The 11625-nt window shown below is 39.8% G+C and overlaps 3 protein-coding genes across 7 annotated transcripts; 1 reads left to right on the top strand and 2 right to left on the bottom strand.

Moving 5' to 3' along the window:
* Positions 1–2358: 2358 nt before the first annotated feature.
* LOC6493871 (general transcription factor IIH subunit 2) lies at positions 2359–4458 on the bottom strand. 2 transcript variants are annotated; one of them, XM_001958559.4, is made up of 3 exons: positions 4239–4458; positions 3837–4178; positions 2359–3772 (listed from the first exon to the last, which is right to left on the bottom strand). In XM_001958559.4, the coding sequence occupies exons 1-3, from the start codon at positions 4301–4303 to the stop codon at positions 2911–2913; spliced, it is 1269 nt and encodes a 422-aa protein (XP_001958595.1). In that variant the 5' UTR covers positions 4304–4458; the 3' UTR covers positions 2359–2910. The 2 variants fall into 2 exon arrangements, with proteins under 2 accessions (XP_001958595.1, XP_032310013.1); XM_032454122.2 differs by lacking the exon at positions 4239–4458 and having other exon boundaries at positions 2359–3786; positions 3837–3975.
* Positions 4459–5259: 801 nt separating this feature from the next.
* On the bottom strand, positions 5260–11351 carry LOC6493870 (tRNA (cytosine(72)-C(5))-methyltransferase NSUN6). 4 transcript variants are annotated; one of them, XM_032454120.2, is made up of 3 exons: positions 11190–11351; positions 9914–11114; positions 5260–5660 (listed from the first exon to the last, which is right to left on the bottom strand). In XM_032454120.2, exons 1-3 carry the CDS (start codon positions 11247–11249, stop codon positions 5593–5595), a joined length of 1329 nt encoding a protein of 442 aa, XP_032310011.1. In that variant the 5' UTR covers positions 11250–11351; the 3' UTR covers positions 5260–5592. The 4 variants fall into 4 exon arrangements, with proteins under 4 accessions (XP_032310011.1, XP_032310012.1, XP_032310010.1 ...); XM_032454121.2 differs by having other exon boundaries at positions 10730–11114; positions 11184–11351; XM_032454119.2 differs by having other exon boundaries at positions 11184–11351.
* Positions 5616–8900, top strand: LOC6506081. Its single transcript, XM_001958558.4, has 5 exons — positions 5616–5693; positions 5768–6187; positions 6242–7158; positions 7222–8464; positions 8524–8900. The coding sequence occupies exons 1-5, from the start codon at positions 5636–5638 to the stop codon at positions 8619–8621; spliced, it is 2736 nt and encodes a 911-aa protein (XP_001958594.1). The 5' UTR covers positions 5616–5635; the 3' UTR covers positions 8622–8900.
* Positions 11352–11625: the final 274 nt, after the last annotated feature.

An 11625-nucleotide genomic window follows, 5' to 3' on the forward strand; every position in this document is an offset into this window, starting at 1 on the left:
CAGTGCTTTCTTCTAGAAACAACCGTGATTTGTTCTAACGCATACTTAAGATTTAACAAGAAAATCTTAGGTCGTTGAAAAAACATCGTTAGTTTCTTTTATATTATCTACAATGAAACGGAATTTTGAACTTCAACATGAAAGGACGGCTTTAATAGAGTTTTCCTACTATATGATATCGGTTACTCGGGTATTTTTCTTAACTTTATTTTCCTGCCATAAATTGGTCTGTGGAACCAATCTCCTAGACTTCGGGGACAATTGTTCTTACCCCATTAAAAAAAAAACATTTTTCAACAAGATGGAGAGGGGTCTCCCCCTCTCAAGCACACGGCTAAAATTGAAGAAAATTGGCTAAGAAATCGAAGGTTAAGCTTATGCAGTGACCAGCTCTGATCCCGGATTTGAATCCGATTGACCATCTATAGGATCTTCTAAAAAAACTACTGGCACAGTACAATATTGCACCGAAGGGCTCTGGGGAATTGGCAGGATAGAAAAAGGATGGAAAAATATTTCTAAGGAAATGTTACAGAATTTGGTTGAAAGATAAGAGTCTTTGGACAAAGTCATAAAAAAAACTACGAAAAAGCACAAACGTGCAAAAGTTATCCACTTTTGACTTTTTTTAAATAAAAAAAAAATAAAATATAAACAACTTATTATTTGAATTTTTGTTTTTTTTTATGCATAGTAGAAATAAATAGAGATTATTGACAAAAAGAAATTTTGGCGATTAATAAATTTTTACCACTTTGATACTTTGAACTTAGAAGTGACAAACATGTATCCACATGTGCCCGTCACTGTATTTGCAATGAAATTATAGTATATTCTAATGAACACAATACCAATCCAATAGTAAAATTCAGTTTATATTGGCAACCATATTTGAAATGCTACCCCAGCAGTACAAGTCACCCATGAAACACCCATGAATAACCTATGCGTCCCCCTGATCACCCATGCATCAGCCCTGAAATCTAAAACAAGCTGCCATGAATTTTGTTCTGAAATTTTTGAAAATATCCTCTCTCGGCCCTAAATTCGATATTCAGGCATGAATCAACCCATAATCAGCTGTGATTTCGAATCCGGATTCAAGACTGAAAATTATGTCGGAATCAGCCCAGATCCAGACCTGAATTTCAGAGCTGAATCAGCCCTGAAAAGGAAGCATGATTCCTCGCTGAAAATCGTGGCTAAATTAGGCCACATTCATGATCCAAAATCAAAGAAAACAAGAAAGGAAAGGTAACTTCGGTGGCCAAATATAACATGTGTGGAAAGTCCCAACCCTCTAACTTAAAAAACAACAAAGCTATGGCATTTCCGATCAATCAGTTATATGGCAGCTATAGGATACAGTCGACCGATCCGGGCCGATACGGACATGCTCATATCGAAGAATATATGTATATACTTTATAGGGTCGGAGATGTCTATTTTACTGCGTTGCACACTTTTTTCCAAACTTATAATACTCTCTAAAAGGGTATAAAAAGTGAATGGCGGAAGTGATTTAGTGTTTTTACAAGGTTTGTTTTTAAATATTCAATACAAATGCAATTAATCAATACAAAGTTTTTGTGGAAACGATAATGTGGCTTTCTAGCTAGGCAGCACTTGTATTCAAAGTGTTCCATTGCACTACCAACACACCCTCAAAAATAACATTGTAAAACATTACAACACTTCCCTCAACTAGAACAATTAAAATGTTTGCCTCAAAAAATTTTTTTATACCCAATACTAGTAAAGTACAAAGTACTGTATCCGTAAATTTTTCAAAATATTTTCAAATTTCAAAAAACAAAAAAAAACACTCTATTTTAATTTACATATAACAAATTTTGGAAAAACTTCATTTCCGAATTTTTTATGACTTATAGGCATTTATATTCTGATTCCCCTTTGCATTATATATTGTATTCTGGTAAATGTATATAACAGAATGAATGAAACATCTCCTATAGTCAATATAGCCATGTCCATCTGTCCATATGAACGCGTGGATTTCAGAAACTATAAGACTTAGAGCTATAAGATTTTGCCCGAAGACTCCTGTAAATAAAGCGTAGGTCAATTTTTTTTTTCAAATTTTTGACGTTCCCAAAAAAATATTTTGAAAAAGTTTTGATGCAAAACTATTCCCACTACTATAGCTAATTTATGTATGTATATCTGAAAAACAAATTTCAGATATAAATAATAAATCGGCCAATGTTAGAGGAGTTACTGAAATTTATATTCTGATTCCAATATTGGCTCGCAATATTTTTAAATGCACTTAGACTTCTATGATATCCACGTCAAAATTTTGACACGCCCCCTTTTGACCCAAATAAAAAAGTTGGATTTCCATTCTCGTTTTTTTATTTACTGTATTTTGATATGAAATGATAATAAACTGATCTATAAAAGAAATGGTTAAATGTGTTTTAACTAGTTTAATACTAGAAAAGAAACTTACTATTTACTTTGAAGTAAAAAAAAAACTATATTCCATTCTTAATAGATCTTTGAGTTGCTTATCAATTTTAACGTCGTTAACGTATTCCACTTTTACTTCAGGGCAAGGTTTTGTTATTACCGAGCTGGGGCTTTGACTTAACGTCCAACCGCAACTGAGTGATGCGAGCTTTCGAAATAGAAGCTAAAGCCATGCTGGAAATTATAGCCGCAGAGAACTTGCATACAACCAAATGACTACTAAAACAAGAGAGAAAAACTCTATTTACAATACAAACTAATTTTTTCCGCCCTGTGTATATTAATCATATAAATTAATAATTCAGTTAATTAAATAATATTCTGTTCTCTGACAAAAGGCTTAACTAAAGCTACCTAACTAAAGTTATTTATTTTAACTCAGTTATATTAAACATTTTGCGAAATGATTGAAGATTCCTAACGCGGATCCTCAGATGTAGGCTTTGTAGTCTGCTGATACACTAGGCCATCCACTCCGGGAATAGTGTTGCAACCTACACATGCGTGTAGGGTTTCGTGTATGAATGCATCGCAGTCAATGCAAAAGAACTGCTGGCAAAATCCGCATTTAAAGATACTTTTGTCAGCGACAAAGGTAAGAACCTTGGCACAAGCGTAACATTCCTTGACACCGCCATTGTAGTCCGAAGAAACAGTCGGCATCGAATCCAAAGTCACCTCTTCGAAGTTTGGGACAGGGATCAGGTGGTGATAGGAACGTGCAAGATGAGGCGCAGACACAAGGGTAAGACCACAGGACTGGCACTCAACAGGAAGTTCGCAGTATTTGCTGTTGCATTGAGGGCAATGGTGGCCAGTGGTGCATAGTACACTAGGCTCCTCTAGGTTCTCAATGTGGCACATGCACATGGACAATGGCGCGTCCTTACCCTCCACCTCGTTCTTGGTGTGGGGAAAGCCCATGCGAATGAGGGAGTTGTGCTGAGTCTTTGCCGCTGGCGGCGGGTCTACTTGCGACATAAGCTGATCGCGGAAGTGAGCGTCGTCAAGAACCGCACCAAAAGTTCCCAGAGTCTGTTGAGTTAGATAGCGAGCAACGTGAATTTCCGCGGATAACGATATGACAGAGCATCGAATCCCTTCTTTTTTCAGTTCGTCTATGGTAAGGTTGATGTCGACCGGGTCGCAAGTGGTAAGCGAACCCATTATGACGACAATCTCGCGAGATGCATGCGAAGGTACCACTTTAAGAGTCTTTAGAGCGAGATCTAAGCCATTTTGAAGGGATGGCTCGCTGGTCAGGGAGACGTTTATCAAGCTGTACATATAAAACTTTAAATATTTAATAAACGAATGTATCCCAAGTATTTTACTTTACATACCTTTCTAGCGCCTTTAGATGGACTCGCGATGTCCCTGTCAGTTCGGTCACCTTCTCGGCCCTTTTGGCCTTTAGAGCAATGATGCCCAGCTGACTAATAGGGTTCTGGTCAAAGAACTCCTCGATGAACTGCTCCAACAGCTTGATGGTGCACCGAAGTCTAGTGGGCTTCAAATCCGGTACACTCATCGACTCGGAGCAATCGACTATGACGTATAGGTGTCGCATCATTCCAAGCCTGTTTTGCTTTGTTTTCTGTGCCAACCTCTGGCGTTTAGCCTTCTGTATGATTTCGGCAATGGCCCCGTCCAATAAACCATCTTCGTCGTCTTTGATAGCTTCCCTGAAGATTTAAAGTAGAATGACGTACTGCCATAAAGGGATGATGTTCATGAGTTCTCACCATGTTTTTTCGTATCCGGTCTCCCAGCGGTACTCTTTTTGGTCTTCATTTTCATCATCGGCCATTCTTGAAAATAATAAAAGGCGATTTGTTTCCTGGCAGTCCGAAGCGTATAAGCGGATTCGACAGTGTTGATAATATGAATGTTTTTACATTTTCGTTGACCAACATTGATACAACCACCTTCAACACTATAGGATGACAGCTGATACATTTTTAAATAATCAGATCGAAAAAATACCATAAATTTCGATGGCGTTGCCACTCCGCTACGATTAATGTTTTTCATAGTACGATTTCTAATCGGTAATAGCGACGCTTTTAATCGGTAATAGAATTTTAAATTTTCAATGCAAATAAATTTTAATTTATTTTTTTATTCGATATGAGTTTGTTATGTAAATTTCATATTCTTTCCTGCCAAGCTTGATTTAAATTTGTTCCAGCACGTCGAAAAAAAGCAAACGTTGCCATACCGTACAAAAAATCCCACCACGCACCCTGATTGGGTACTGAATTGCACTGCGACACGGGCGAACTTGAAATGGCGCTACACGCGATTTTTGGGCATTAAAGCCCCTATAGCAAATTTTGTATACGCAAAGAATCGCGTTATTCAACACACGTCAATATATGGGTAAAATGCACCCATGAACGAAGGGATTACTAAGGTCGATGTAGCCGAGTCGGAAACATCGTTCAGCTTTGGCATTCAGAGTTAGCGCCTACAATTAACAATCGCTGAAAAATTTGAACTAGTTAAACTAAAGGTTTAGTTCAACTATTATTGTTTATTTTTTGTAAAAGTTAGCTTATGAAGGTACGTTTAGAATAAAAAAAAAAGTCATCTTATTTTTTAAAAGTAAAATATAGCATTGTGACACTTAACTTAAATCGCGTTGCCAAGCATTTGTTAAATTGTGAAAAACATATTTAAATCTGTACATTTTTGTAAACATGAAATTTTTGTGGTATGGTAAACTCTTCCGATATAGTGATTATTTAAAAAAAGACGCCGAAATAGATTGTGAATGACAAAAGCTATTTATTTCCATATTGTGTATAAAACTGCTCCTAAGGATCCTTAAAATTTCATTATTGGAAGAAAACGTTACCAGGTTTTCTGTGTTATTCTTGGCTTGGGTCCCAAAGAGCCGCTGCATCCCATCCTTTTTATTGCAGATGTGTAAAAACACACCATGGGGGGGAACGTACGTCGTACGGTGCACTACTGGCGTTGCCACCTGGCACAAGACGCAAAACACACCACGGCACTGTACTTTTTTCGTCTGTTAGTTGATATTTAAAGCAAGCCATAATAAACATTAATAAACGTTACGTTGGTTTGATATATTTAATTGCGGTCCTTAGAAGCCTGCGAGCTGGGCCCGTATATAATGTTGGCACAGGAAATCGCACCGACTGAAATTGGGAAACACGCAAATATTATCAAGGGTAAGAGGCCAAAAAGAAATACTTAATGGGTTAAAATACTTAAAACTTTTATTAACAATTTTTTTTATGAATAGCTGCACAGGAAGAACTTGCAAACATGGATGTGCTTGTGTGCGGTCGATGTTTGAGAGCCTATAATTTTGTGGAAGAGTTTCAGTCCCACAAGGAGGATGCATGTGAGAAGGAGAACGCCAACTTGAAAGAGTCATTGGATACCAAACCAACCATTTGGGCGTTTACATTGTGGAAAGCTACCCAATTGTACACACGGAAAGATGCTTATTCAGGCAATTCATGGGCCTTGTACCAACACTGGGTTAAATTGGAGGACAGTGTCAGGGAGCCGTGGATCGTAGCTGGGAAAACTATACAGTCCTTCGGCAAGATAGCTCATGGGCAGCTTCAGGACATGCCAGTGCGCATAACGAAGACCGTTGTGAATCCAAATAATAACGCCTCCAACAACAATATTGCCAACGTCTCGCCAACTAGAAGTAACAAGTGTAGTAGATAAAATAATTCAATAAACTAAAAAAGTATGTTTCCAGAATCCCCGGCCGGGAAGCTACCAACCATATCAAACCAGCTTAAGGACACTGAGAATGAGCGACCGAAGTCTAAGCCGGGCACTCCAACGCCGTCAGTGACCCCTAGTGGAGCAGTCAAACAAAATAACCGAATAGCCATTCGAATTGATTCGAAGACAGAACAGCGTACAGAAGAACCTGTTGAAAAAATTGTGGCTAAACGCTTCAACCCACGACGGAAGACGCACGAGTATTTAGTTAAATGGGTGGATCGTTCGCATCATGAAAACACTTGGGAGGTCATGGCCAACCTTGAACGAGTTCCCTATTTTCTACAGATGTTCGAAAAGCAACTGGCGAGACAAAAGCTGACCAGGGAGAAAGGTCTTGATGCTATTAAGCGTATGCAATCACCAGTTTCTTCGTCAAAATCAGATTCTGTCGCTCCTCTAAGCCCGGTGCCGGCACAATCCCAAATATCGCCAACCTCTCGACCTTCCCGCACTTCAAAAACTAAGGCAATGGATTCATTTAAGCAATGGGTCAATGAAAAGGGTGGAGGGGACGGTTCGTCGTCGCCCTCTTCAGCCAATGAAGATGAATCGGCAACTGAGCAAGAATGGACTTCGTCAACGGGTCCCATTAAGCGAAAATTAGATCGTACGGACTCCAGCTTGGAGGAAAGTGGTCTCAACGATTCTATGGACTTGGAGGATTTGGAAGAAGATTTGCCATCCCACACCGTTAAGCGACTAAAAAACGGCGGAAGCTCCGTGCAGCTGAATAAGCCACGTGTTCAGCTCACGGACAAGCTGCAGACTAAGGTCAACGGCAACTCCAATTTATCACATCAAAAGATGGGTGAAATAATATATACAGAGGACAGCACCAGCTCGGGAATGTTCCGCAAGCCTGAAATGCCAAATACTCTTCACCTGGTAAATCATTTTTTTTTCAGGTATTTATGTATTATTAATATTGACTCCTGCTACCTTTCCTAGAAAAAAGAGAAGACTGAGTGTCCAGTTCGCTATCTATCGCGCTCCGAAGTGGCTAACAATTCGAGGGGTGTTTTTCGCGTGGATAGCTCTGAAACCCCGTCAAACGCATCCCCAGCTGCTATACAACCTCAAAAAAACAGCTCGTTGGCTGCAAGCGGAGGAATAGCTAAACGACTGCCCATTGCTAGGCCCGCCCATTCTGGTACCAACTCGCCCATTACTGTTGGCCAACGTCAACAAGTTTTACGCACTCCGGGCTCTACTGCGACGGCCCAGCGGAGATCAGCAGTTAGTGTTAATCCAAATGTGCGCCTTAACCAGCAACAAACTCCGGCCAGAGCTCACCCAGGTGGTCGCGTCTTGGCTCGTGCTGGAGCAGGAACACTTCAGCAACGACAACCGACAACTGCTAAAGCAGTGACTCCTGAGCAAAAGATTTTACAATTATCGAAGTCTGGCGATCTAAAGGTAACTCGAAAAGTGGTTACCAGAGAAGAGTTGATCGCGCAACGTGCTGCACAAGCCCGTCAGCGGCAGCAGCAATCCCAGGCTCAAATACAAAAGTTGACGGCAGGCCGGCAGCGGGTTGCTTCTAAACCATTAAGTCAACCTACGTCTGTGCCAATGGAGATGGAAGAGGAAGTACAGCACCAGGCTCAGCTGTGTCCAATTACAGGGAAACTTATTGGTCAGGAAGAGACACAGTTGCAAATGGAGCAGGAACAGCAACAAGAGCAACAGCGTGAGCAACTGGAAGCTGCGGCGCAGGCCCTTCTAAGTGGTGAACAACAGGTTCTTACTAACGAAGATGGATCTGCCCTGCTTGTTCGGGGCGAGGACGGAACTGTTTATCAGGTGGCGGGCAAAAATGCAGAAGGTCAGACCATTTTGGTCACTCAGGGCCCCGACGGTGAACAACAATTTGCATACGTAGCATCTGCTGAAGGAGAAGATCAGGATGTCCTCTCCCTGGATCATGCAGTGGCTGAGGCCGTCCACGCAGGTGAACAGGAGGATTCACAAAATGCCGTTACTGGAACGGCTGACGGGGAGCAAATTCTCGTGTCCATGACTGAAGAAGAATTGGCGCAACATCAGGCAGCAGTGCTTCAACAGGCGGAGGCTGCCACAACTGGAACAGGAACGCCAGCTACAGCACAAATACATATAACTACTTCTGACAGCGACGGGACGGAAGCCCAGATACCGGCCGAAGTTGTTCAAGCTGATTTGCCATCTCCTGGTTAGTTAAATCGCAACATGCAATCATTTGAATCAAAAATTAATGTTCATATTTTTCAGGAGGTACACGCCGCGTCGTGTTGCTACTTCAGGATGGAACCTTTATGATGACAGAGATGCATGAAGATCAGTTCAAAACATTGAATATCCCGACGTAGGAACTTGATAATAATCTCCAAATAAATATGTATAGATTGGTCAATTTCCCACCTCCCGTTCGTGTAGTCGAAATCATTCCCACATTGCAGGCCAACATGCCATTTATACCTTTATTTGTGTTAAATTCACATCATCTTGACCAGAAGACATTGCGGAAAACCTAATTGCAACATTAGGAACATAGGAAGTATCGATGGAGTTTGCTGCCAATGATGACTAATGATGATTGGTTATTGATGACCAATAAATTTGGCGAACAATAAAATAACATGATTGAATAGAGCAGACTTTTTAAGGGTCCATAGGGAATTTTCTTTTGAAAACCTAAGAAAACGGAGACACTCTTTTATGGAAGCAGTTTGAGCATTTCTGAACAAACCACAATAAGGGACAGAACAAAAATAGCTGTAAAAAATTTAATCAATATTAATTGTAAATTATTTAAGTATTTTAACTAGAAACATCTATATATGAATAATTCATTTACATATATCATAAAAGACATAAAAATATTTTTAGCTGACACATTGCAAACAGCAGTGGCCGAACTCGGTACGAAATATTGCCATTCATAATGGGGGGTCAAAAAAATATATATTCCGAATTGAAGTCTAATTTAGGACTGTTATCCCAACTATTCATTTATATCTAATTTTAATTAAATGAACAAATATTTTTTTGTAATTTCAATAGTTTTAATTTCTTAAAAGAGTGAAGTCCCATAAAAATAAAATTTAAATAATTGTGCAAAAAACTAACATATTAAGTAAACATTTCCCAAAGCTGTTTGGCTAAACACTGCTTTTATACCCAGTACTCGGAATCTATTCCTATCTCTATCCCTAAGCCTTGTTCGTCTGTCTGTATGAACGCGTGGATCTCAGAGACTATAATATATAGAGCTATAGAGCTAAGACTCTACGTATTTTTAAAGTTGTTTATTACAAAACATACAAAAGAATGCAAAAACAATTTTTTTTTGTTAAATAAGGCTTTGGCGGAAAAGATGAGTACAGCGCATCATATAGTCGGGAAACTCGACTTTAGCCGTCCTTTTTTGTTCTTTGTATAGTTTTTGAACCAACACCTATCGCAAACGCATCTGATTATAATCCTTATTGCGTCGAAAAAAATTTCTTACCCAAAAGTGTATTCTAACAACATGACACTTTTCCCTCTATAAGTAAACATACATTATTAAAAAATAATGAACACAAAAATATAATTTAATTTTTTGAACATTTTTGTTTTTGAAATTTAGCAATGAAAAATCCCACAGTATCCAATTCACCTTTTTGGAGTCCTTTGTTTGGTCCAAAACGTTGTAGCATTAGTGATTGGGATGCATCCAGGTCCTCTAAAGGTAAGCCGGGGCCGCCCCAGCGTGGCGTCGCATCCACCAATCTTAGGTCTGGAAATTTTTTCAATGCCCAAGCGACAATCCCTTCACATTCAGGCTCGGTAACTGTGCATGTACTGTAAACTAGTGTACCTCCATCTCGTAAGAGTTGCACTGCCTGTGTAAAAAGGCGCCTTTGAATATTTGGATATGACTGTAGGACTTTTGGCTGTTTAATTTTACTCGCGAGTTGGGGACGATTACCAAGACCGCTGCAAGGAGCATCCAACAAAATTCGATCAAAGCTAGCGCATGGAAATGGCGGTACGGAAATTGAAGTTGCTAGCGCATCCACGGCTTTTGTCGAGTCAAAGACGTGTAACTGGATGCTCCTATAATTATTTAACTTAGACCGCATGGTACTAACGCGGCTCTTCGAATTGTCTAATGCCATCACGCAACCCTGGTCGCCCATAAGCTCAGCAATGTGAGTTGTTTTGTTGCCAGGAGCAGCACACATATCTAAGACGTTCTCTCCAGGTTGCGGATCGAGGACGCGTACGCACACAATTGAAGGAAGATTTTGTAAAAGGGCGTCCGCACAGCTTAAGTTTCCAAGTCCTGGTACCACATCGCTTATAGTTGACAACATTTCGACAGCTACACCGGTAGCAGGCTCGTCATCGTTGAACAAATGATGTCGCTGCATTAGTACCTTCCCTTTTCCCAAAAACATTTTTTCTGCACTATTAAATCTTACAGCCGTACCTCTCTTGCATCTTCCAGCCAGATCCGCAAATATGTTCACCAACTCCTCGAACCGAGTACGATGTTCCATTGCGAGGACACCGGGGGCATATATGTGCGCTCCTCGTAAAAGAGCAGCACCACAGGTTGAATCTACGATAACCTCCTTCAGTGTAGGGTCGGGATCGTAATTCAAGCGGTTCGAATCCAAAGGATCAATACATAGAACCTCTGGTAGACTGTTTAGGCCATAGACCTTAGGGGCATCCCTTCCATAACGGGTTACGAGTGTGTCTAAAACAATTTTCTTGAAATCAGCCACTGTTGAACGTAGAGTATTTATCCTGTACGTGGTGGTTCGTGGTGCAACGCAGAGCCATTCCAAAAGAACAGCAAGATCCGTGGACTGATATGGAAGTAAAAAAGTTAGCCCCAAGCACAGCATTGGTTGTGGAGAACAATAGCAATTCATTACGTTTACTTTCAAGATTTCCGCTTCCAATTGCGGACAGCTTAGAAACGGTGATTTTGGATAGCGCATAGAGAAGCTATGAATAATAATTAAAGTTCAATGATAAGAACTAGCTTATAGTGCTGTAAATGCATCGATACTAAAATCGATTCATTGATGTTTATACTATTTTTTTTTTCATTAGTATCGATTTATATTGTGTATCGATATATCGCTCAATATTAATTATTATAATAATAATTATTACTAATTTTTATCGACGCTATCGACGCTGATGTAGATGTTTCTTGAGCCAAATTTTTTAAAACATTGTGAAGCTCGTCTTCTAATGCTCGATATGCTAGATCGGATAAGGTAGATAAGGCTAGATAAAGACTTCGAGTAAAATATAGGGAAATAGACAGAACTTAAAAATAAAAATAGTAAAACTTGGAATTGTAAGGAA

This window comes from Drosophila ananassae, chromosome 2R (assembly GCF_017639315.1).
Source record: "Drosophila ananassae strain 14024-0371.13 chromosome 2R, ASM1763931v2, whole genome shotgun sequence".
NCBI lineage: Eukaryota > Metazoa > Arthropoda > Insecta > Diptera > Drosophilidae > Drosophila > Drosophila ananassae.

Excerpts from the sequence above, each read along its gene's own strand:
- LOC6493871 (XM_001958559.4), bottom strand. The coding sequence starts at position 4,303 with ATGGCCGATGATGAAAATGAAGACCAAAAAGAGTACCGCTGGGAGACC. Across the intron at positions 4,179-4,238 it reads ACCGGATACGAAAAAACATG|GGAAGCTATCAAAGACGACG; the intron begins GTGAGAACTCAT and ends TTAAATCTTCAG. Across the intron at positions 3,773-3,836 it reads CATCTAAAGGCGCTAGAAAG|CTTGATAAACGTCTCCCTGA; the intron begins GTATGTAAAGTA and ends TTATATGTACAG.
- LOC6506081 (XM_001958558.4), top strand. The coding sequence starts at position 5,636 with ATGTTGGCACAGGAAATCGCACCGACTGAAATTGGGAAACACGCAAAT. Across the intron at positions 5,694-5,767 it reads ACACGCAAATATTATCAAGG|CTGCACAGGAAGAACTTGCA; the intron begins GTAAGAGGCCAA and ends TTTTATGAATAG. Across the intron at positions 8,465-8,523 it reads AGCTGATTTGCCATCTCCTG|GAGGTACACGCCGCGTCGTG; the intron begins GTTAGTTAAATC and ends CATATTTTTCAG.
- LOC6493870 (XM_032454119.2), bottom strand. The coding sequence starts at position 11,249 with ATGCGCTATCCAAAATCACCGTTTCTAAGCTGTCCGCAATTGGAAGCG. Across the intron at positions 11,115-11,183 it reads CGGAAATCTTGAAAGTAAAC|TCCACGGATCTTGCTGTTCT; the intron begins GTAATGAATTGC and ends CTTCCATATCAG. Across the intron at positions 5,661-9,913 it reads AAACAAAGGACTCCAAAAAG|TCGGTGCGATTTCCTGTGCC; the intron begins GTGAATTGGATA and ends TCCCAATTTCAG.